This window comes from Agrilus planipennis, unplaced genomic scaffold (genome assembly GCF_000699045.2).
Source record: "Agrilus planipennis isolate EAB-ADULT unplaced genomic scaffold, Apla_2.0 scaffold59, whole genome shotgun sequence".
NCBI lineage: Eukaryota > Metazoa > Arthropoda > Insecta > Coleoptera > Buprestidae > Agrilus > Agrilus planipennis.
The window spans coordinates 92,601-115,927 of NW_020438942.1; the positions used below are offsets into that span (position 1 = coordinate 92,601).

Consider the following 23,327-nt stretch of genomic DNA (forward strand, 5'->3'; position numbering starts at 1 on the left):
GGGAAAACATCGAAACAACTTCAATAAAGCTTATTGTTTCGCAAAGGGGAGTTGTGTGTTATTTATAGCGACAATAAATTAAAAACCTACGTTGAAAACAAAAAATTGTTTGTAGGTGGATAGGTATCTACTTGTCTTTATTAGATCAAAATCAATTTTTTAACTTTCACTCCAATTACCTTCAAAATAACACGCAATCAAATAATAGTCTAGTTGATTTTCACATTAACTCTATAAAAGTGCACTATATAAGAAACATGCAGGTATTTGTTATTAACGACGGTCTGTAATAAATCTGGATAGCATCTAGTATCATTTCTATCGATGTTATTAAAATCGAGAAAGTAAAGTTTATTTATTTATTCATTATTATCATATTTATTGTTATTGTTTCATAAAATGTGAAAACATTAAATAGAAAATTGCCTGAAATTACGATTACCCTTTTAAACTATCCAAATGCTGTGTTTAACGCATACGAGTTTCGCACACCCTGCGTAGGTGCACAGCCCACTCCTGTTTCTGCGGACGCTGATATGTTATCGGTAGACCGCGACCCATCGCAGAGATCCAGACTCACCGCTTCGAAAACTGGTTCTAGGTACCTACTAACCGGAAGTGGACTGGTAATGCAGATAAAAAAAAGGCGGATAGGATTTTTAACCATTGCAATCAATAATATCGATTTTAAGGAACAGTATGTTTGTTCGCTTATAACTTTTTAACCGTTAATTCGATTTCAGTGCGGTTTTCACTGAAATGACCACCGCGAACCAAAGATTGCTTTAATTCAATGTTCGGAAGATGAAATTTTAATATTTCAAACTTTTTATGTAGTTTAAAATTGTGCCAAGTGTTTTTCATTAAAATTTTTTTGTTTCTAGTGAAATACAACCCCCTAGTTACCGCGCGTGTGCTGCGACGTTCATCGTTCAAATTTCATGTTATAGGCAGAGTTCAGTTACAAAGTTCAGTCACTTTCTAGCTCAACCGTGAGGGTTCAGCACAATCCACTTGGCTGATTAAAATTACTTCGCCGACGCCGACGACCGGCGGCTTGGTGAGGACGTCGTGCGTCCTCGGCAAAATTCGCAGTCCAAACACGCTCTAACTGGTTTGGTAAAAAAAATATTTTGTTTTCAATCAGTCCGACGGGATCGAACTCGAAACGTGTTCTCATTCAATTCAATTGTTAGGGAATAATTTTTTCTTTCGAAAATGGCGTGTTCGTGAGTGATATTGTGCGTGAACGTGCGTCTGGTGTGAATATTTTTGTGAATGTTTGTGTTTAATAAAAAGGCTCAATTAACCAACAACAATATCAGTAAATCACCATTTACTGTAGGTAGGTATCAATTAAAATAAATTGTTTCAATGTAATGTGCATAATGTGTGAAAATATGCACCGCTTATGTACGGTTATCTACTTTATATAAGTAAATATGTACATAGATATCGAGTAGGCAAATAGCCTAATGTCCCTCAATTAATTAAAATCGTTAAAAGAATAATTTTTTTATTACTGGGGTTACGAGAAACTCTAATACATCTGGCTCATGTTTGCAGAACACACTTTTGCTTCGTCTAGCATTGCTTAATAGTGCACGTTGCCTTCAAAAACAAAACATCATTCTTATTAGGCTTTTGTGCATTGCATACAGGCGTCTGGCGTTTTTGCCGTTTCTTCGTTATGTTTGTTTCTTGCTTGCAGCACTAACTGGGAAAAGTTTATGTATCTTACCCACTACTTACTACTAGTACAAGAAATGGTTGTTAGGTTAGACACTTTGGTGAAAGAACATTTTAAGAAGTACTTAAATTATCGTGTGCAACAAGTATTGTAATATGAACTAACAATTTTGAGGTGAAGGAGCCCAGTTTTGAAGAAAGTGCTTTAAGTACATGAAAGAGAATTTCAAGTGACTACCTATGTCCTCAACATCCGTTCGTAAATTGCCCCTACATTAATAATGCAGTAAAGATATTTTCCTAATAAATGTCTCTTTATTTATTTTATTTTATTAAAAAATTGCATCTCTCTCACGTACATGTACTATCTACATGATATTGTGCACAATGAAGAACTTACTTTTTAATTTTCTTAAAGAAGAATAGTATCAGTAAACGTGTAGTTTAACATATACCAAAATTGGGTCAAAAGATAAGCATTTTACCTACGTGTATAATGCACACTGGTTTATGTAAGAATATTTTATTCCTTTCAAAAGAATTATTTAAAATTTAATTATTTCATAACACATATTTGAATGTTTTTTTTTTGCGGGTTCATTTAGAATTTGTTTTACGATTAGCAAAACGTATACTGTGTATTTTATCTGAAAATTTGGTAACATAGGTATAATTTAACACAAAGGTTCTATAAATAACGTATGAATCCAGGTATTATTCAGTTTATCATTCCTATGAATTATTTCTAATGATAAAGTCATTCGACAGATTGTGATTCATGGAAATTGCATCCATGTATTTTTCATTTAAATACCTGTTCGTGGTTTTCAAGGGCGACTCGTAAATTAGGCGATAAGTATATCTGTTTAACCAATTTCTTCAATTACCCATTGAAACGAAAAAGCAAAAAAAATTTTACGTGAAATTCTACCGATTAATCTTTTTAATCTAATGTGTATCGTAGTAATGGATTCTTACGTTTTTGTTATTATAAAACCCCCAGTAAGTAATGTTTTATTCCAACTATGTAGTACTAATAAAAAAATAAAACTTACTAAATTACCTCGTTACAATTTTTAACTGAAAGTCACCAATCTTGGTGAGAAGATGATAGAGGATTTCCTGATTGGATGAAGTGACATGTCCCAAGTGTTACGGAGTGAAAGGTTTCTCTGTGGTAGACTTCGCATTAAGGGCTTAAGTTAGGCAAGGGCATTGAGGATAAAAGAAATTTTTGATGTTTCATTCCCATTAGCCACCAATGGTGTTTGACGGACTATTCCTTCGGGTGGTAAGGCGGAAGGCCTTCTTTTGGAAATCGTAGGAATGGGAGAGTGGTGGTCAGGATGAGAAAGATGAGACGGACGAAATGAAGACAGAAGAGAGTGAAAGAATTGCCCCAGAATTTGCCCTAAGTGATCTCAAAAATCCGCAGAAAAACTTGGGCTAGAATAGACAGACCCATAATCGACCCGGTCTTCTCCGAATGTTAAGCAACCGTCTGAACCTGGAGACTGTAGGTACCGCTTGGTAAATTAGGACTACTTCAACCAATACTCTATGTATACATGGAGTTCTAAATTGTCTAGAACCACGGTTATTATAGGTAGTTTGTCATGCAGGTAAAAACAGCGTTAAATGTTCGACCCCTACCAGTTTTCAGAACGAAATATTCATCACCTGCTTAACCCATCTATTGAACTGCATTCGATGCTGCACAACCGATAATGTAGTACGTACATTATTTATCGTTTATGTAGCTATTTAGCGATAATTAAAATTAAATAGAATTTCCCTCAGGGTTATTAACGTTTCAAATTTATTATCTTTGTGTGAAACAATGCTCGGGTACATATTTTACCTGTTAGTTGTCAAACTTAAATTGAAATTAATGTGCACATTTTCTTTGAATCTGAATTAAGCTAGGTTGATAAGAATTGATTTATCTAATTATTAGGTAGTAGTTGTGTCATGGTTGCTTTTACTTTCTACATCATTCAAGCTTTACGTGAACTCTCTGGTGTTGTAGCTTTTTTTAAACAAAAAATTATTTAAAAAGGCGGTTTGTGGAAATGAACTAATTTAAATGTGGTTGTGAGAATTCTAAATAAACATTCAAATACGTGTTTCGACACCCTAGGTGACATCCTCAATTAAAGACTAAGAACTAAAATAAGAAAGGCCTAAAATGATGATTGTGATGGACGCTTCCGCTTACGAAACGCGGCGTAAAATGATCAGTAACTGTAGCTTACGTCCTCTCTCAAGTAAAAATTCTAGAATTATAGCTTCACTTACGCAATGAAATTCTTTAGATCAGTTTACCGTCATTTTACACCAATTTTTATCAAATCATAATAAATATTTCCACTATCTTTGAAGTATATTATGGTAGTTATCAAAGTGAATAGTTGTTTGAATTTAACATATAACGATGCAGAATTATAGCGCCGCAAATTTTTTATTTATTTTAAAGCGACTTGGGTAAATGTCTAGATGATGGCCGAAGGGGGTGGGCGTGGGTGAGATCGAAAGAGGAGGTCTCCCCCACCACTGTACCATAAAAAGTTCGTGGCGGTCTCAACCCCATAAAAAGTTATGGGGGTTGAATGTTGATTATTTTGACAATTTTCATACACTATAATTCAAATAAAATTCAATAAATAAATTATTTTCAAGCGGGTGGAGGTGGGGGATCGAAAGAGGGTGGTCACTTGAACAAAACCCGATAACCTAACCTAACCTACCCTATTGATAAAGATATTTAAATAATGTTTTATATAACTTTCTCAATATTGTTTAAGAATGACTATATAAATATTTACATGCCTAGAAATGTATAAAAATTGGCATATTTATTAACTTTGAACCCCCATAACTTTTTATGGGGGTGAGACCGCCACGAACTTTTTATGGTACAGTGGTGGGGGAGACCTCCTCTTTCGATCCCCCCACCACCACTCCCAAAAGGCCATCATCTAGACCTTTACCGCGACTTGAATTAATTTGTTGTAATTGCCCTTTAAATACTGTTCAACTTTAATAGGTTATTAACTGTAAAAGCATTTTGATGAAAAATACCATTATAGAAAGCAAAGAAACATTTTTATTATCAATTATTAGAAATTTCACTAAAACTGTAGATACTAATTTATCGAAATCCCAGATATGAAAATTGATTTTGAACTTAATAGTTCTCATAGCACACCATAGGCACTTTCGGTAATTCGCCAACCAAACCGAAGTTGCTGGGAGTAGCTAGAAGTACATCGTCATCTGTCGATGTTTATAGCTAACCTAGTATTTTAAAGTGCTTGAGCATATCCTTGCCAAACTGAACCTACGAAATTACTAACAGACATGATAGGCAGCATTAAACTGCAATCCATATCAAGTCGTTCCCATAAATTGCACACCAAGAACGTGGTGTTCGTTTTTTAAATGGTTTATGTTCTTTTAAGCTGTTGCAAGTTTCTTACATTCAAACTGAGGTTGTAAGGCAAAAGCTAGCAGTCAACTATTGCCAGTTATATGAAAATGAAAGTAACTCATCTTGTCTGAATAATACTCGATATTTCGGGCTTGATTCTCCTTCTGCGTATAAACATCACCATTGGTGTTTTTAAGGAAACTGAGCGGCATGACCTAGAGGTTTAGGCCATTGATTAGCATTCGAGAGGATACCAATCCTGGTCCAAGCTTTCTGTAGTTTCCTTAGATCATTTAGACAAATGCTGGGACAGTAATATTCCATAGATTATCTTTCAATCTCTTCTATCTTCATTTCGTCCATCTCGTCTTTCTTACCCTAGCAACCATCCACCCATTTTTCCTAAAAGGACGGGAATTCTGACTTACCCTCCGACGTAGTCCGTAGGGAATGTCCGCCCACCAGCTTTAGTAGCTGGTAGGAATGAAACACTTAAAAGTTTTAGTTTTTTATCTCAACATCAACAACGGTCGAGAAAATCGTAGCTTCTTGATCTCGTCATGCTGATATTTATATCTTATTTTACATGTAACGAAAAAATGAGCTTATTACAGCTTACACCAGATATCCATAAAGCAGGTACTTATTTTTGTGTCTCGTTTACGAAATGTGATCTTGCACGTACTGAAGTTTAATAATTTTGATCCCCCGCAACCGTTCTTTCGACTGTTGATAATGAACTGTGAAAGGTTTTTTTTGCTAACAAAGAGCGAGGGTCGCCCCCGATAAACGAATCTCAAGAGCAAGGGTAAATGCAGTTCGAAGTAAACAACTTTTGACAACAGCAGATACGACAGATGGAAACGTGAATCAAGAAGGAATGAGCAGAGGAGATGTGCAAGTCTGACCAGCGTACATTCTCTGGTGGCTATTTGCTTATTTGTTCACTTCTAATATTTTGTACCATAAGCATTGGAAGATACTGTTGTCTTCATTGCCTTCTGGTTGCGAACAACAACTTTAGCAAAAAGAAATAATCTGTGTGAAAATACTGGATCAATATCCACCGATAATAAAATTAAAAGACCTGCTTATCTAAACAAGAAATAAATTGCCAAAAAAATAGTATCTAGCAGTCACTGTTGACAATCCGGCGTAGGCGCATTAGCAGTAGTCCAGCTGCTACAAAGGTCCCTGCAAGGGTATTTTAACACCATATGTAATTGAGTGGCCCTGATCCTCCCACATTCTCGAGCAGATCAAACAGCAATTGTTGACATTTAAATCCAATTGTGTCGAGAATGATTACAGTATTTGAACGATGACATTTTTTGTAATTTCTATAAGCGGTGAATGCAAATGATCACCCTCTGTAAGTAGTCGTATTTACAGCGTTATTCGCACAAGCCGGTGTCTGTTCTAACAAAATACTCCTTTCTTCCGCCGTCCTACTTTTAAAGCTTTTGTGTCACGTTGGAGCGCGAATACTATACATTTATGTAGATATGTAAAATCCGTCAACATTAGACTACGTCCGCCATATTATCTTCATGGCACCGCGGGGACTTTTTTATAGACAGGTACACAGAAACCTCGTTTCAAAATGTGGCCTTAGAGATCGAGGAGTTTCAATGGAATTTGGAAACTGTTGAAAACTCGTATGTTCACAGAAAAAAACGCAAGTTTATAAAAACACTGGAAAACAGACAAACAACTAATTTGATTTATAAACTAATTTAACTGTTGGGTTATGAATTTCCATTGTCTCTCAGTTTTCATTTGTCACTCGATTAAAATCAACAGTCCTGCTGGAAAATGCAACGGAAATATCATTATTTGTCGCTCCGAATTTTTGTTTATCTAATTCGAATTTCAATGAATACAAATTTGGTTCGTTAAATAGAGTAGAGAAAAAGGACAACGGTCGCAAAATCCTGCTTAAAATGTCAACGTTCATTAAATGAAGTGCGGTTTCTAAGTATTTTCTGTGTTACAATTTTTTAAAACCAACATTCTGTTAATTTTTTCCAATACGATAATGTCAATACACCAACCGATTTCATTTTAATTTACACCCAACAGTTTATGCACTTTGCAACCGTATCTAATATCTAATGCAGTTGATTTTTAATTAAAAGATTCTTTTTTGTTTTGCTTTCCAACACTATTTTAATTTAGTGCCGTAATGGCGGTCATTGTAAATTTTGAGACGGTGAATTAACGGTTAATGGAATAATAAATACACATTTATGTTTATTACGAGAAGTATGTGGCACGTTGAGCAGTTTTGTTCGTCTCTTCAACGTAAAATTTTAACTCTTTCTCTCCCTCAGGAATATAATTTAAAACGAGAAAGATTTATTATCCCATACTGGTGTACGGATTTTGTCAAAATTGACTGAATAAACTTTGTGCACGCTGAACGTTACTAAACAAACACTTTATTGCAGTTTATCAACATATAAAACATTTGGGATGTTTGGAATAAACGTAATGATAAAATTAAAAGTATACTTATAGTTGTAGGTACTGTGTTTGACTGAATGATACGTTGATGAATTTTCCCATGCATGGTATACTAAACGCCATCTGTATGGAAATTTAGGTACTGCTATAAAATTAATAATATTGATTGAGAAGGTACTAGAAGAAATAGGAGAACAGAGGACACCGCGAAAATCATAAAAAGGAGACATAAGATGGTAAGACATCTGAACCATGGAGGTTGAAGAACTAGTTAAGGAATTATTAGAAGCACGAACATGAGTACAGACAAATACAAATACAGGAGGGCAGACATGCAGGATATTGAAGTTTTAGAGAAAAGCGAAGATTGACTTGGGACAAGGATGTGGTGTGATATTGATAATATTCATTATCATCATATTCGACGAGGTGTATTACTCTGCAACAAAGTTCACTATCTAGATGTACAGTAGTACAAATAATATGATTAACACATATTTTGAAAAGTGCTGATTTTCTGGAAGGTCTCTTCAATCTTGAAAATTCTGCTGAAGAGGATTCACATCCAAAATGTCCAAATTTGAACATATTCTGACGAAAATATCAGCATAAAGGATTTCTTCCAGTTAATTTTAATAATACTCCTTGCGCTTTAAAAACATATATGACGTGATTTACGTTAATATAACGATATTCAAGGAGCGTTATCGCAAATTGCCTGTCTTGTGTATGGAGAATGTGACTTTTTGTTGTTGATTTGAACGAAGAAGAGGAAATATTCTATATATTATGTACATATATCTCACATAATATGTAGGTACTTACTTGTTCGCTAACAATGACAACAAACGCGTCCCATTTTAATACGAAATCCTCCTTACAAATTCTTGCTACATAGGTACCTATCTACCTTTAATCTAATTGTATACGTTTATTAAAAATGAGTATCACTTAAATAACCGCAGAAGTTTAAGACGAATATTATTATTAGTATGTAAAAATTTGACTTTATTTATTTTTTTATTAAATTGTATCAACGTATTTTCTGTTTTTTATAAATTTAGAAGGTTAGAAATGGAGGTATTAATTAGAAGGAATAGCAGAGAGGGCGCTATGGAAGTCAATAAGTTATAAATAGAGGCGAGATATGTTGGTAGGACACCTTCTCAGGCAGGAATAAGACTTTTAGAGACATATTCGAAGCAGAAACAGGAGTTAGGAGGAATAGAGGTAGACCTAGATTAGATTACTGTTCACGGTAAATGTCTAGATGATGGCCCCCATCCCCGAAGTGGGATCGAAAGGGGAGGTCTCCCCCACCACTGTACCATAAAAAGTCCGTGGCGGTCTCACCCCCATAAAATGGTATGGGGGTTAGATAGGGGTGGGGGTAGGGGGGATCGAAAGAGGGTGGTCACCTGAGTAAAACCCCATAAAAAATTTACGGCGGTCTTACCCCCATAAAAAGTTATGGAGGTTGAAAGTTGATTATTTTGACAATTTTCATACACTATAATTCAAATAAAGTTCAATAAAAAAAATATTTTCAAGCGGGTGGAGGTGGGGGATCGAAAGAGGGTGGCCACTTGAACAAAACCCGATAACCTAACCTACCCTATTGATAAAAATATTTAAATAATGTTTTAACTTTCTCAATATTTTTATGTATTTTTCCATTAATTTTACCTTTGAATATTGTTTAAAAATGACAATATAAATATTTACATGCCTAGAAATGTATATAAATTGGCATATTTTTTAACTTTATTATCCCTATAACTTTTTATGGGGGTGAGACCGCCACGAACTTTTTATGGTACAATGGTGGGGGAGACCTCCTCCTTTCGATCCCCCTATCCCCACCCCCGAAGGGGGTAGGGGGCCATCATCTAGACCTTTTCCCTGTTCACACATACTTAAGGTAGTAAATTGTTCTAGTTTGAAGGAAGGCAGAGATTAGCTTAGGATAGGAAATAGTGGAGGTGTGTATCCAACCAGTCTTAAGACTAACGATTCTATGATCATGATGAGTATGATTGATTTAGATTTGACAACATTAGTTATTATGAAGATAAAAATCTATTTGTATATTATTACTATTGCAGAAGACGTCTCATACTTTAGATCAGTGATTATCTCCCAGAGGTGTCACGAAAAATATTTGGGGAATTTCAGAAAAATAATCATAGGTCAATGTTTCTGGGTTTCTGAAAAAACTGAATTCGGTTCAAGTGAAAAATATTTGTTTAACCAAGAAAACCATATGAAAATTTGAAGACTTCCCATTTTTAATTCATGTTTCAATAAATCAAAAAAATTTAGGTAAAGATGAGTGTTCATATTTATTGTCAAAAGTTAAAATCTTATACAACGTTTCTTTAAGCTTGGCCAGTGTGAGCAAGCACTAACCGTAATATTGATATTGCTTGGGCATCCATCAAATCAGGTCAACGAATTCAATTAATCATTGTGCAGAAAATGGGTCGGGGAAGCCGTATAGGTCTGTTTATGTTGTACTTATAGCTATCGCGTGGTATGCTACCAGAAGGCAAGTAATCAATATAATCTGTAAGGCTCTAAGGAAATAATCAAAGTTGGAGCCCAAGTCCCGACGTACAAAAACTTTCAATTCGCGTCCAACAATATTAATTTATTAAAGCGCCCTTAATACGTTTAGCAAAATCATTATGGCACCTATAGAAACATATTATATCGGCGTTGTTTGTGTTGGCTGTCTGTAAGTAACGGACGTGTCTTCTTGTCTTTTTTTTTTGAAATAATATATAATAAATTATGTCAATCATTAATTTGCTTCAACTAATCTTTAGTTTTATTATACTGTCTCGTCTTCGATTTTTGCCAATTCCAAAAAATTGATCAATGAATCTGTATCAAATTTTGTGTGAAAAACAAAATTATGTATGCGGACGCATTCCTAATGTTGACTGTGGCACATTGAGAAGCTACCTTGGACCGAAAGAACGTTTATCGGTGGTACAAAATGTTCTCAGAGGGCCAAGAAGATGTGAACGACGAAGAGCGTGGCGGACTCCCGAGCACATCAATAACAGACAAAACATTGATGACAGTGAAGAAAATAGTATTGGCCAATCGAATCACCGTTAGAGAAGTTTCTGAGGACTTAAACATATTAATTGGCTCTTGCCATTCGATTTTGGTCATAGACATGAGACGGATCGCCACGAAACTCGTACCAAAATTGCTCAATTTCGACCAAAAATAGTATCGCTTTAACATTACTAAGGAGCTATTGGACTTTCTCCGCAACTACCCAAATATGCTCCAGAGGGTCATAACTGGTGACGAATCATGAGTTTATGGTTATGACGTGGAAACCAAAGCTCAATCATCCCAATGGAACCTGCAGCACGAGCCAAGACCGAAAAAAGCGCGTCAAGTTAGGTCGAATGTGAGGTTTTGCTTACAGTTTTCTTCGATTGCAGGGGCGTCGTGCATCATGAGTTCTTGCATCAGGGTAGAACGGTTAATAAGGAATATTACCCGTAAGTTATGCGCAATTTGCGCCAAGCAATCCGCCAGAAACACCCGGATTTGTGGAAGAACAAAAATTGGCTTTTGCACCATGATAACGCCCCTTCTCAAACATCGTCGCTTGTGCGCGAACTTTTGGCCAAAAATAATACACTAATAATGCCGCAGGCACCGTATTCCCTAGATCTGACCCGCTGTGACTTTTTCTTGTTCCCGAAACTGAAGAGGCTCATGATTGAGGAGATAAAGACGGCATCGAATGAGGAGCTGAACAAGTTCATAAAAAATGATTTTTCGAAGTTCTTTAAGAGTTGGAAAAAACGTTGGCACAAGTGTATAATATCCGGTGGGGATTACTTTAAAGGTGACAAAATAGATAGTCATGAATAAATAAATAATTTCTGAAAAAACAAATTCGCAATACTTTTTGGTTTTTACGATAATCCAATAATCGTCAGTAAGACAATATGTATCTAAATTTGACGTTCATAATGTTACTACTTGGTGATTATCCACTTTGGTTACTATCAAGAAGTAAATGCAACACTTAGCGCCATCTAATGTTAAGAGGTGGAGTAACAACTGAACGAAGCGGAGATTCCTTCATCCCCGGAGATAGCTACGATGCTATTACTATTACCAGTTAACACCAATTAAATCCAAAAAAGCAATTAATTGTAGATTATTGTCTATAAGAATGTTATCAATTGACGAGTTCACTATGGGTATTTTAAAGTCAAAAAGAAATAATAGAATTTTTCAAATGAAATGCTTAGTCCATCACCATAATCCTGTTTCACGGTCAAGCATCTTACCATAAGAAGATCTCATCATTTCGCAAAGTTCTGTTGCTTCTAATTTCTTTTTCATATTCTTTTGTAGTTGCATTTTTGAGACATTTAGAGAACACTTTCCATTCATCGATATTACCTAACCAATCTTCTCTTTTGAATGACTTTCAATATGAAATGTTCGATTTATAGCCCTATTTACAAAGAAGTGCTGCAGCATTTCCAATTTTTAATCCCAACGTTATAATAGCACTTCGATGCGTTTGTTCAAAATCATTATCAGGACTTTTTAGAAGCCACTTAAGCACGTATGAAAAGAAATGTTACCGTCACCGCCTGTTGCCACGTTAGCATTGGAAGCCCTTAGCTTAAGGCCCTCGGTTGTTGAAGAGCAACCACGACACTTTTAGTCGCGTCTAAGCTTATGTAAAAGAATAGTTTATTTTATGTATAAACTGTATGTTTGAACCCATTCTTCTTTAAGTACCTAATGTCTTCTTAATGGGAGTTGACAGTGGTGTTTCGACAAAGGTTTTAACACAAATGTTTCTATCTAAAAGAAGAAAAACGTTGAAATGTGAAAATGAAAAACAAAATATCATTGAAACGCTTTTTCTAAATTCAGTTGGGCACATGACCAAAAATGAATGTAGTACATCAGATGAATTAAATTTACGGTTGCAACAGTCAAAAATGTCTCTATTCATGGGTTTTGTAAAATGGTCATGTGCCATATAGAACGTCAATAGATAATAGTATACTTTAATAGTTTTTGGTTTTCACTTTCTTTCAGATTCCGGTCAGTCATGAAGTAAGAAAATGTTCCATCTCTTCACCTGCTGCCTGGTGGCGTTATTACTGACGAATGCAAATTGTAAAAAGGTCAAAAGCGTTTCAGACATCAATTTCCACTTCACGAAACCTCTGTACAATGTCAGCATACCGGAGAACAGTGTGGCGAATACGTACGCGTCTCCGGCCCCCGGTGAACGAATTGGCATTCAAATTCTTAAAAAGAACGCATTTTCAGACATACGATACAAGATAGTTAAAGGTGACAAGGACAAATTTTTCAAGGCAGAAGGACGGCTCGTGGGCGATTTTTCTTTCCTCTTTATTCGTATTAAAGCGGGCAACAACCACGTACTGAATCGAGAACGGAAAGACAAATACGTTTTGGATATCAAAGCCATAGCGTCCCATCCCGAAAACAAACACAAATCGGTTGAAACTCAAACGGTTGTGGAGATCACCATCCTGGACACAAACGATCTCAGCCCTCTCTTTTATCCCACAGATTACAACGTTACAGTTTACGAAGACACACCGCTTCATCGCAACATAGTGAAAGTTACAGCCGAAGATGCGGATCTCGGACGAAACGGGGAAATCTATTACAGTTTTGCTCATGAAACTGATCAGTTTGCAATCCATCCCATAACCGGAATCATATCCTTGACGAGGCCGCTTCTTTACAGTGAAACGTCATACCACGAGTTGATTGTCATCGGACAAGACAGAAGCGCAGCTTTAACGTCGTCAAAATATTCAAATTCGATGGCCATGAGCAAGGCCACCGTGAGAATAAGGGTTAGCAAAGTCAATTTTTACGCTCCCGAAATCAACGTTCGTAGTCACGCGAAAATTGTCGAAAATTCTATCTCAGATATTTACGCAATAGTTACAGTAACTGACAAAGATACCGGTATCCACGGAGAAATAAAATCTCTTGAAATAGTTGGTGGTGATCCGGATGGTCACTTCCGAATAAGACCATCATCCCAGAAAGGCGAATACACCATAGAAGTCCTTAAACTGTTAGATCGCGAAAAGACTCCAGCTGGATACACTTTAGAATTAAGAGCCGTCGATCGGGGAATTCCGCCCAAAGAAACTTATAAATCCGTTCGAGTGGTACTGGCTGATTTGAACGACAATGCGCCCGTGTTTAATAAAGAAATTTATGAGGTTAAAGTGCCTGAAACAGCTCCCATCAATACTCCGTTGATAAGACTAAAAGTAACGGATGCGGACGAAGGTAAAAACGCCCGCGTCTACCTAGAAATAGTTGGAGGTAATGAAGGGGGTGAGTTCTTCGTCAATCCCGAAACTGGGATGTTGTACACAGCTGTCAATTTGGATGCGGAGAAAAAGCCTTTCTACAGCTTAACCGTTAGTGCCATTGACCAAGGGAATGTAGCTACCAGGAAACAATCGTCAGCCAAAGTAAAAATATACGTGGTTGATACCAACGATAACGATCCCATATTCGAAAATCCAGAAATGACAGTATGGATTAACGAAAATCAGCCTGCAGGCACCTCCGTTACAACTGTTAGGGCCAAGGATCAGGATTCGGGTGAAAACGCTTACATATCCTATTTGATCGCCAATCTTGTGGAAGTGCCATTTGAAATCGATCACTTTTCAGGAGTTATCAGAACCACCACACTCTTAGACTACGAGAGCATGAGACGGGAATACGTTCTTCATTTGCGCGCCTCCGACTGGGGTTTACCCTATCGGAGACAAACTGAGATGCAAATGACGATCAAAGTGAAAGACATAAATGATAACCGGCCGCAATTCGAAAGAATAGATTGTTCAGGTCACGTTTCTCGTTTTACGCCTGTTGGAACGGAAATAATCACGCTGTCAGCAATCGATTTTGACGCCGGCAACATAATAAGTTACCGGATAGTTTCTGGAAACGATGATGGATGTTTCTCGATCGATCCCACATCGGGAACCGTTTCTTTGGCTTGCGATTTAAACAATGTACCATCGACTGAAAGAGAAGTGAACGTGACAGCCACCGACGGAACTCATTTTGCCGACATAGTGAGAGTCAATATTAAACTAGTCAATACGAAGGGCACTTTCACTGCCAAAAATCGAATTCTGCCCTCCGATACGTTCGAGTGTAAAGAAACCGGCGTGGCCAGACGTTTAACGGAAATCCTCGCGGCTTCCGAAAACAATAATAAGATCGGAGTCCAGGACGAATTTCCAATGATGCCCACGCGTTACGGGCAAAACATTCACGTTCCAGAGCTAATCGACTTTCCGACAGAAATTAAAGTTAACGAGTCGGTCAGTTTAGGGACTGTTCTAATTAAATTAAGTGCGAGCGACAGAGACTTGGGCTACAATGGTAAATTGGTTTATGGAATCTCAGGAGGCGACGAAGATTCGGTTTTTTGTATCGACATGGACACTGGACGTTTAAAAGTCATCGGTTATTTAGATCGTGAACGTGAAAATGAGTATTTTCTCAATATAACAGTTTATGATTTGGGAAAACCGCAAAAATCTACATCGAGAGTACTTATCATAACTGTTCTAGATGTAAACGATAATCCACCAAAGTTCGAAAAATCTCTAGCCAGTTTTAGGGTAACTGAGAACGCTCTGAACGGAACGGTAATTTTCAAAGCAAATGCTACCGATCAGGATGTGGGAGATAACGCGAAGATAACGTATTCTTTAATAACTGATACAAACGATTTTGTTGTGAATAAGCGAACAGGTGCCCTTAAAGTTGCCAACGATCTCGATAGGGAACGTCAGGAAGTTTATAATTTGAGAATAAGGGCAACCGACGGTGGAAGTAAAGATCCGGCTTACCCTCGTTTGTATTCCGATGCTATCGTTCGCATCATTGTCGATGATATCAACGATAATGCTCCAAAGTTCAGTTTACCCAATTACGTTGTGAAAATTCGAGAAGATGTGCCCGTTGGAACCGTTTTAGCTGTTGTTACTGCATTTGATCCCGATTTAGGAGACGATGGTAAAATCGTCTACTCTCTCGAAGACAATGGGGATGATATTTTCAAAATTGACAATGTATCAGGAACCGTAAGGACAACAAAACATCTGGATTATGAAGAGCGACAAGTAAGTTTCAAAATGAATTATAAAGGGACCCCTTTTTCATTAAAATTGCCTAAAAATACACCACCAGCAAAAATAACAAGGCTGTTCCTAGAAAGCCGTTAACGAGTACAAAGAACGGGGCAAAACGAATGTGACGACATATAATAGACGTTTGTCTCAGTGCAGAAAAGTATCTGTCTGACGTCACATATGTATACTCTAATTAAATTTTAATTATATAATTAGACAGAATCAAACAACTATAAACTGCCTTCAATATTCCAATATTACAATGCTGCTAAAAGAAGCCATAAATTGACTATCAAACTTAAGTGCATCACAGCAATGACAACACTCACTTCATGATAGGATCTATGTATATGACGTCACAGACGTTTTGTCGTCTCACTGATCGATAGCCGTTAGAGTCTCTCTAGCCATTGCGGAAAAAGAAATAAGATTTTCATAACACTGCACATAATAATTTTTAAAAAATTGTACACATGAGATCCATAAAGATAAACTAAATAAATAACGTCATTCAGTTATTATTATAACTATGACAATTAATTAATAATCCAATATAGGGGGGTGTCTACATACAGAATTGCTTTAGTCTCTTACCGCCTTTTTTGCAAATAAAAATTAAATAATAATTTTACAAAATCAATCTGATTATTTATGAGTTTAAATTCAAAAATTACATCATTTTTAAAAAGTAGGAATATTAATTGTAAGTAATTTGCAAATGATAGAGAGTAGTCATGGTCAATTATATTTATAGACTGACGACTTTGAAATGAAACATGTCTAAAATAAGAATGATTTAACTCTTAATTCTTCGAGTTCATAGAGCTGATATTTAGTATAAAGGTGTCCATATTAATGAATCTGCAAGTTTAAATGGGATAGTGACTCGAACACTGTAATAATATTTAATATAAGTTAATATTTCTTTGTTTTTTTTATTTTAATTAGTCAGTGTAAAGACGTATGTTTTTGAACTAATTGTTTCCATTTAACCAATGGCATTCTTTCCTATTAATATGCTATCAAAATGATTCAATCCAATCCTGTCAATTATTCTGAAATTTTGAGATCAACCAAAATTCTTGTTGACGTAAGAGAAACATACCTTATAAGATAAATAATTATAAAAAAAATATATTAATGCGTCTTAGATGTTAAATATCATTCACGAACTCTCGACATGCGTGCAGTTAGACGAATGTATCTTTTTAATGAGAAATGTTGATTTGCTTCTCATCACTATCATTTCAAAGCTTTTCTCGTTCAAAGGAATAAATTTACAGAGGAGAACATTCGGAATTAAACACGCCTACCTATTTCCAGCCTGATGTCGTAATTAATGCCTAACGTTGGAAAAACGACCTAGCAACACATAAACCTACGTATGATTTTGTAAAATAATTTTTTATATCTCTGCAATATTCCAATACGTTATTTGCCCTTACCAAGCAAACTATATCAATGCCACTCTAAACAGAAATCTACTTTTGTTTTATTGATCAATATTTGTAGTACTGTACTTCAAACCCGAGTGGAATTACCCGATGAGGACGAAAGAAATAATACAAAAGAATCTAAACTGATGACTCCCCGTTCTTTTTTGTTTTTAAAGAATTCATCATCATCATCATCATAAGGTCATCAGTCCTAAGACTGGTTGGACACGTACCTCCACTCTTTCCTATCCTGAGCTAAACTTCGCATTTCCCTAAAACTAGAACAGCCCACATCCATAACTATTTGCGAACAGTAATCTAATCTAGGTCTACCTCTACCCCTCCTAACTCCTGTTTCTTCCTCTAATATGTCTCTGACTAGACCTTCATGCCTAAGAAGGTGTCCTACCAACCTATCTCGCCTATTTTTTATTGATTTCCATAGAGTCCTCTGTTCTCCTATTCTTTCCAATACCTCTTCATTTCTAACCTTTTCTACCCACGATATCCTCATCATCCGCCTATAACACCACATTTCGAACGCTTCTAACCTTTTCTTTTCCGTCGCTCCCACTGTCCATGTTTCGCACCCGTACAACGCCGTGCTCCAAACATACACCTTTAACAACCTTTTTCGAATTTCTAATTTAATCGTTCGCGAGCATAGAAGTGACTTCTTTTTATTAAAGGCGACACGACCCTGCGCTATCCTCTGCTTTATATCCCTACTACTCCTTCCATCCTCACTTATCTGACTTCCTAGGTATCTAAAATCAGCCACTCTTCTAATTTTTCGTCTCCTATCTTTATATTCGCTCTTTCCCTACTTTTTCTTCCCTTGCATATCAGTATTTTAGTTTTACTTTTATTTATTTTCATACAGTACTGATCTGTCAGTACCGCTTCCATTTTATTTAAAGCTATCTCTAGGTCCTCCTTGCTAGATGCTAATACTGCCATATTATCTGCAAATCTAAGCATACTAATCTTTTGCCCTTGCACATCTATCCCTAAAGAATTGCAGGTACAATAATAATGGTCCACAAGTATGTAACGTAGAAAGATAAAATAAATAAATTAAGTACTTGGCGCCATTCAGCGTTCAGAGCCCAATAACTGCTGAGTGAACGGGAGACTTATTTGTACTGGGGGATAGTTACTATTTTACACCATAAAGGGGGGTAGTTCTACAAATTTGATCATAAAATATAAACCATTTAACGAAGAAAGGTTTTGGGTTTCATTCCCACCAGCCAGTAAAGCTGGTAGGTGGGCGGGGAGTCCCTCCGGACTACGCTGAAGACCCTCTTCAGCCTCCTTTCAGGAATCATGGGAATGGGTGGGTAGTGGTTCTGGTGAGAAAGATGAGACGAACGAAATGAAGACAGAAGAGAATGAAAGATTATCTGTGGAATATTACTGCCCCAGCATTTGCCTGTAAGAGATCCAAAGAAACCACAGAAAAACTTGGATCAGGGCAGATAGACTCGGAATAGAAATAAAAATCAGAAATCTTCTATTCTGATATGAAACAAAAGCGATTTGAATGTCTTCAGACATATACCTTGTCTTCGAAGACACAGACCAACTTGTTTTTAAAATTACCTACCCCAATTATAATTATTGTTATCATTAAAACTCACGGTTGCGCACTAATCGATGATGAAGTATCATTTCCGCTTTTTTTTTAATAAAATGAACATTTAGTGATTGAATGTATAAGCAGTTGTCTTGCAGGAAGCGCTTCTGAAAGTACTTTTATACTAAGGAATTGAGCTTGCCCGAAGGACTCATACCCGCCAAATGTGTTCCCTTACATTTATTTAAACTGGAAACATACTAAATAGTTCAAACCCCACCAGTCCCCGAATGAGGGTACTTTGTTATCAAAAAGTACTTTGGATATTTAGTGTCGTGTTTTGGCATTGGGATTTGACCTATTTAGCGTGTTCTACAATACTGCCAGTCTCCAGTCTTCTTAGTTAAAATAAAAAATTAGCACAAAGCAAATCAGATATTGGCTGGGGTCATTTGCAAGCAGGTTTAACTAGTCTTCCATTTGGGAATACCAGTCATGGTACAGTAAAAGTGCTATTTTGTCCCATTACTGACACCGCTAAATGTAAACGTTACAAATCGTGATAAATAACAAAAATATAGATTTTAATACTAAATATAAAAGATACTATAAACAAAATCTAAGAAATAAAGCAGTCCAAAATATGATATTTTCAGGTTCACACATTTAAAGTGGTCGCTAGGGATTGTGGAAATCCACCATTATCATCGGAAACGTTGGTAACCGTAAATGTTGTAGACGTTAACGAAAATCTGTTTGCGCCACATTTTTCCGATTTCGTTTTTTCGGGATCTGTGTTAGAGAATCAACCTGCTGGAACAGTAGTCATCCAAGTAAACGCCACCGATCAAGATCCCGCGGGAGAAGACAGTAGAATTAAATACTCTATCAAAGGAGGAGATGGAATTGGAGTGTTTTCCATTGATAATCACGGTAAATAGGACAGCTTTCTTTACTTAAACTAATGCATCCGCAAAGTGGTTCCGTAAAAATTGATTTCAGTGTACCACACGCAAGAACGATCTTAGAAACATAATATTTTTTTCTGTGGTTGAGGTTCTGAGGTACGAAACCGTACAACTGAGATGAGTTGTGTCATGAATAGTCTTGAGTCTAGAATACTGCCTCTAATGTCTTTTAATTTCAATGTTGCACTAGTTTTGATTTTGACTGGAAGGAAATGGAATTCGCGTGATTCATGAAAAATGTAAACTGAAAAAAAGATTGTCAATGCCCATAGTAATTTATTCATAAGATTTGCTGTTATTTGTTTGACTTTACTTGTGTAGAATACGTATTCATTAGTTTACCTATTGGCAAACAAAACGGGACTGGAATCGTTTAAATTGATTGACACGTTGAGTTACTGTAATGCATACAAGTGAGCCAATCAAGCGCTTCAAGCAAGGAAAAGGGGTTGCTTTGTTTCAGGAAAATTTAAAAACGTTCATTTGAGACCTTGAATGAACTGATGGTATCGGAATATAAAGTATTACATGTATGTAGTTTGCTAGAAACAACCTTGGATAGAGAAAGAGTTTTATTGTACTTAACCCAAAACGACTTATTGAAAGCCATTTGAAGATGACAAATTCAAATTTTTTGATATTAATGTCCATGTTTATTCCGAATTCAAAATTGAGGAAATGGGGCTATTTTGGGGTCACACTGTTAAAAAAATGTATCGCATTTTAGGGACTATTCGAACCACTTCCATCCTAGATATCGAAACAAAATCTCACTTTTGGCTCACAGTTTACGCTCAAGATCATGGTATTGTACCTCTATCTTCCAGTGTTGAGGTGAGGAAAAATATCTTTTCGTAGAAAGAACAAAAATCTATAAATAATAAATGATGTACAGGTCTACATCGAAGTATTGAACGAAAATGACAACGTTCCACTCAGTGAACAAGCAGTCTATTATCCGTCTATCCCTGAGGATAGTCCAGCTGGGCATTCCATAGTCCAGATTACTGCCTCGGATAATGACATTGACTCAAACCAGAAAATTTCGTTCAGCATCATTTCCGGAAATCCCAGCGGGTGTTTTGCCATAAACACATCAACGGGTGAGAAAAGTTAATATTATATGTGGAGTGTTTTGGCAAAAGGACACTTCGAAATTGTTAGGAAATAACATTTTCTAAAATATTCTTTAAACTTCTGTAGGGTTAATAACAACCACGAGTAGACGTTTGGATAGAGAAAACCAAGAGGAGCATATTTTGGAAGTAATTATAATTATTTTGGGTTAATCATTGTTATGTTGCTTCTTGTTAAATTTGCATAGATTCTTATATCGGACAACGGTCGGCCTGTTTTAACATCGACTACTAGGGTTGTAGTTAAGGTTGAAGACATCAATGACAGTAGTCCTGAATTCGAACAAAGCTTTTATAAAGTTCAAGTTTCTGCATCGGATGATCCTAAAACCCACATGCTTCAGGTACAATTAGATCGTAAACACGTTTATTTTTTATCGGAAAATTTTTCATATTATGATTATTTTGGAATTTAGACTGAAAACCTTAAGGACGAAAATGATAATACCGTAGTGACTTCTGAAGGCGACCAATGGGAGATATCGTTTTCCGATGATCTTTTGGGTTTTAAACCTATCATGAGGGTAATAAAGTTATTATTATTTATGGGATCATAGTAACAATTTTTATTTCTCTGTAAATGCACGTGCAGGTGTTGGCGTTTGATAAGGATATTGGCATAAATGGACAACTTCAATATACCATAAAATCAGGAAAGGAAAAAAGTAGGTTCAGGATAAATAATTCAACCGGTATTATATATTCCCAAAAGGCACTGGAAGCAGGACAAGAATATGAATTAAATGTAAGTATCAATTTCAGCTTTATTGCCATTTTGTCCAATATATACGCTATGTTATTACATATATTTAAAGTGGAGGAATGCACAGTTTCATGTTCAAGCAGTTGTCTTTTCTGGCTAGTCCCAGCAATAAATATCAAGTATCTGATTCGCCCGGGTTATTTCTTTTATGTTAAAATTATATTTATTTCTTTATAAACAGGATACTCTTCTAAGAATCTAAAGTTGAAGAATTCTTCTCATAATAATCCTATTTGCCTTCAATACACGTGCTTTCAGAACTTTTATTTTCAGTCCGAAAATAGTCTGATGGAACGTGCATGGTTCAGTAAATATTACTTGGTAACAGAACGCGTCTCGTCTCCTCCAGGAGATTAAAAATACTTCCAGAAGAAAATTAATTTCGCCTCCTCTTGTGTATGTCACGCCCTCTCCGCTACTCTACTACCAAAACCCAAAAAGATATAAAGTTTCACTATCTTTAGATTTTCCGTCTGGCCATCGTTAGCGTTTCACTTCCGTTGTTAAATCCAACAAACAGCTAATGATCTAAGAGCGTGAACACAAATATCGTACCAATAAAAATGCTGTACATAACAGAAATTTATTGTGTTTGTCGTTCATTTGGAGTTGTTTTTGAATTGGCTTTATTTAGAAATCTGAACGTTCCTCGTCGAGAGCTGCACCACGGGATTGTTTTTCTTTTTCGTTCTTTCAAACATCTGGAAAATACCGATCCGAACTAATGATGCGAATTTGTATTACTAAAACAAACGAACAACTCGATCTACAAAAGACCCAAGGTTGTGATTCAAGCGAGGGGTACCTAATGTTTATTTTCCACGTGTGTGAAATGGTCATTACTTCCACCCTAAGGCCTAAACGATTGAACGAATGTAGAATAGCAAACCTTTGCTGAATCTTAACACAGCAGGTGACATAGGTTAAGTAGTGTCACCAAATAAATATTATGTAGAACGGCAGCTCTCCTGATAGATTTAAATTTTGTTTCCAAAGAATAATTAATCCAAGAAATCAATATTAGTCATTTAATAATGTATTATTCGTATTAAAAACACTCAAAATATTAACTTGTTAAATTACATACTCCAAAGTACTTTAAAACGAAAAAAAGCTTATAACTATGAATTTAAGCAAAAGTTTGAAGAAGCACAACATTTTTGGTTTTTGTAAATCATTAGATCAGAGCGACTGATGGCGGAACTCCACCAAGGAGTGCAACAGCTCATGTATCAATATTGGCTGTTCAAAATGGAAACAAAAACTCAAATGCCCCCGTTGTAAAACCTTCATCAAGGGTCGAAGTTACCGAAAATGACAAGATAGGCTTTCTTGTTACCCTTATTCAAGCTACTGACGAAGACGGCGACGTTTTGTGGTTCGATATCGTTGGTAAGTACTGCATTTGTTATACAGATTAAAAATAGGGCTAGGCAATTATTGAATCTAACAATTAATTATCCATTCGATCGATTATTTGGAGTAATCGGAAAAATCGATTAAAAAAAATCAGTAATACTTAACCCAAACATAATACATGTTCTAGATGAGGTTGTTCTTTTGATCTTCTTATTTGAAAGCAAACAGGATGTTATTCTAGAATTTTTGTCGGCACATGTCTCATATCCGGCTCCAAACTGATTTTGG

At 36.1% G+C, this 23,327-nt stretch overlaps 1 protein-coding gene across 2 annotated transcripts in view; it reads left to right on the forward strand.

The window, feature by feature from the left end:
• Positions 1-1,127: 1,127 nt before the first annotated feature.
• LOC108737875 (fat-like cadherin-related tumor suppressor homolog) overlaps positions 1,128-23,327 on the forward strand; it is a 39,088-nt gene continuing 16,888 nt past the window's right edge. For both annotated transcript variants that reach the window (XM_025974588.1, XM_025974589.1), the window contains exons 1-10: positions 1,128-1,345; positions 12,683-15,789; positions 19,470-19,746; positions 20,509-20,615; positions 20,677-20,884; positions 20,985-21,046; positions 21,106-21,261; positions 21,334-21,441; positions 21,510-21,662; positions 22,862-23,072. In XM_025974588.1, coding sequence (XP_025830373.1) covers positions 12,709-15,789; positions 19,470-19,746; positions 20,509-20,615; positions 20,677-20,884; positions 20,985-21,046; positions 21,106-21,261; positions 21,334-21,441; positions 21,510-21,662; positions 22,862-23,072 — 4,363 coding nt within the window. In that variant the 5' untranslated portion in view covers positions 1,128-1,345; positions 12,683-12,708. The remainder of the gene's footprint in view (positions 1,346-12,682; positions 15,790-19,469; positions 19,747-20,508; positions 20,616-20,676; positions 20,885-20,984; positions 21,047-21,105; positions 21,262-21,333; positions 21,442-21,509; positions 21,663-22,861; positions 23,073-23,327) is intronic.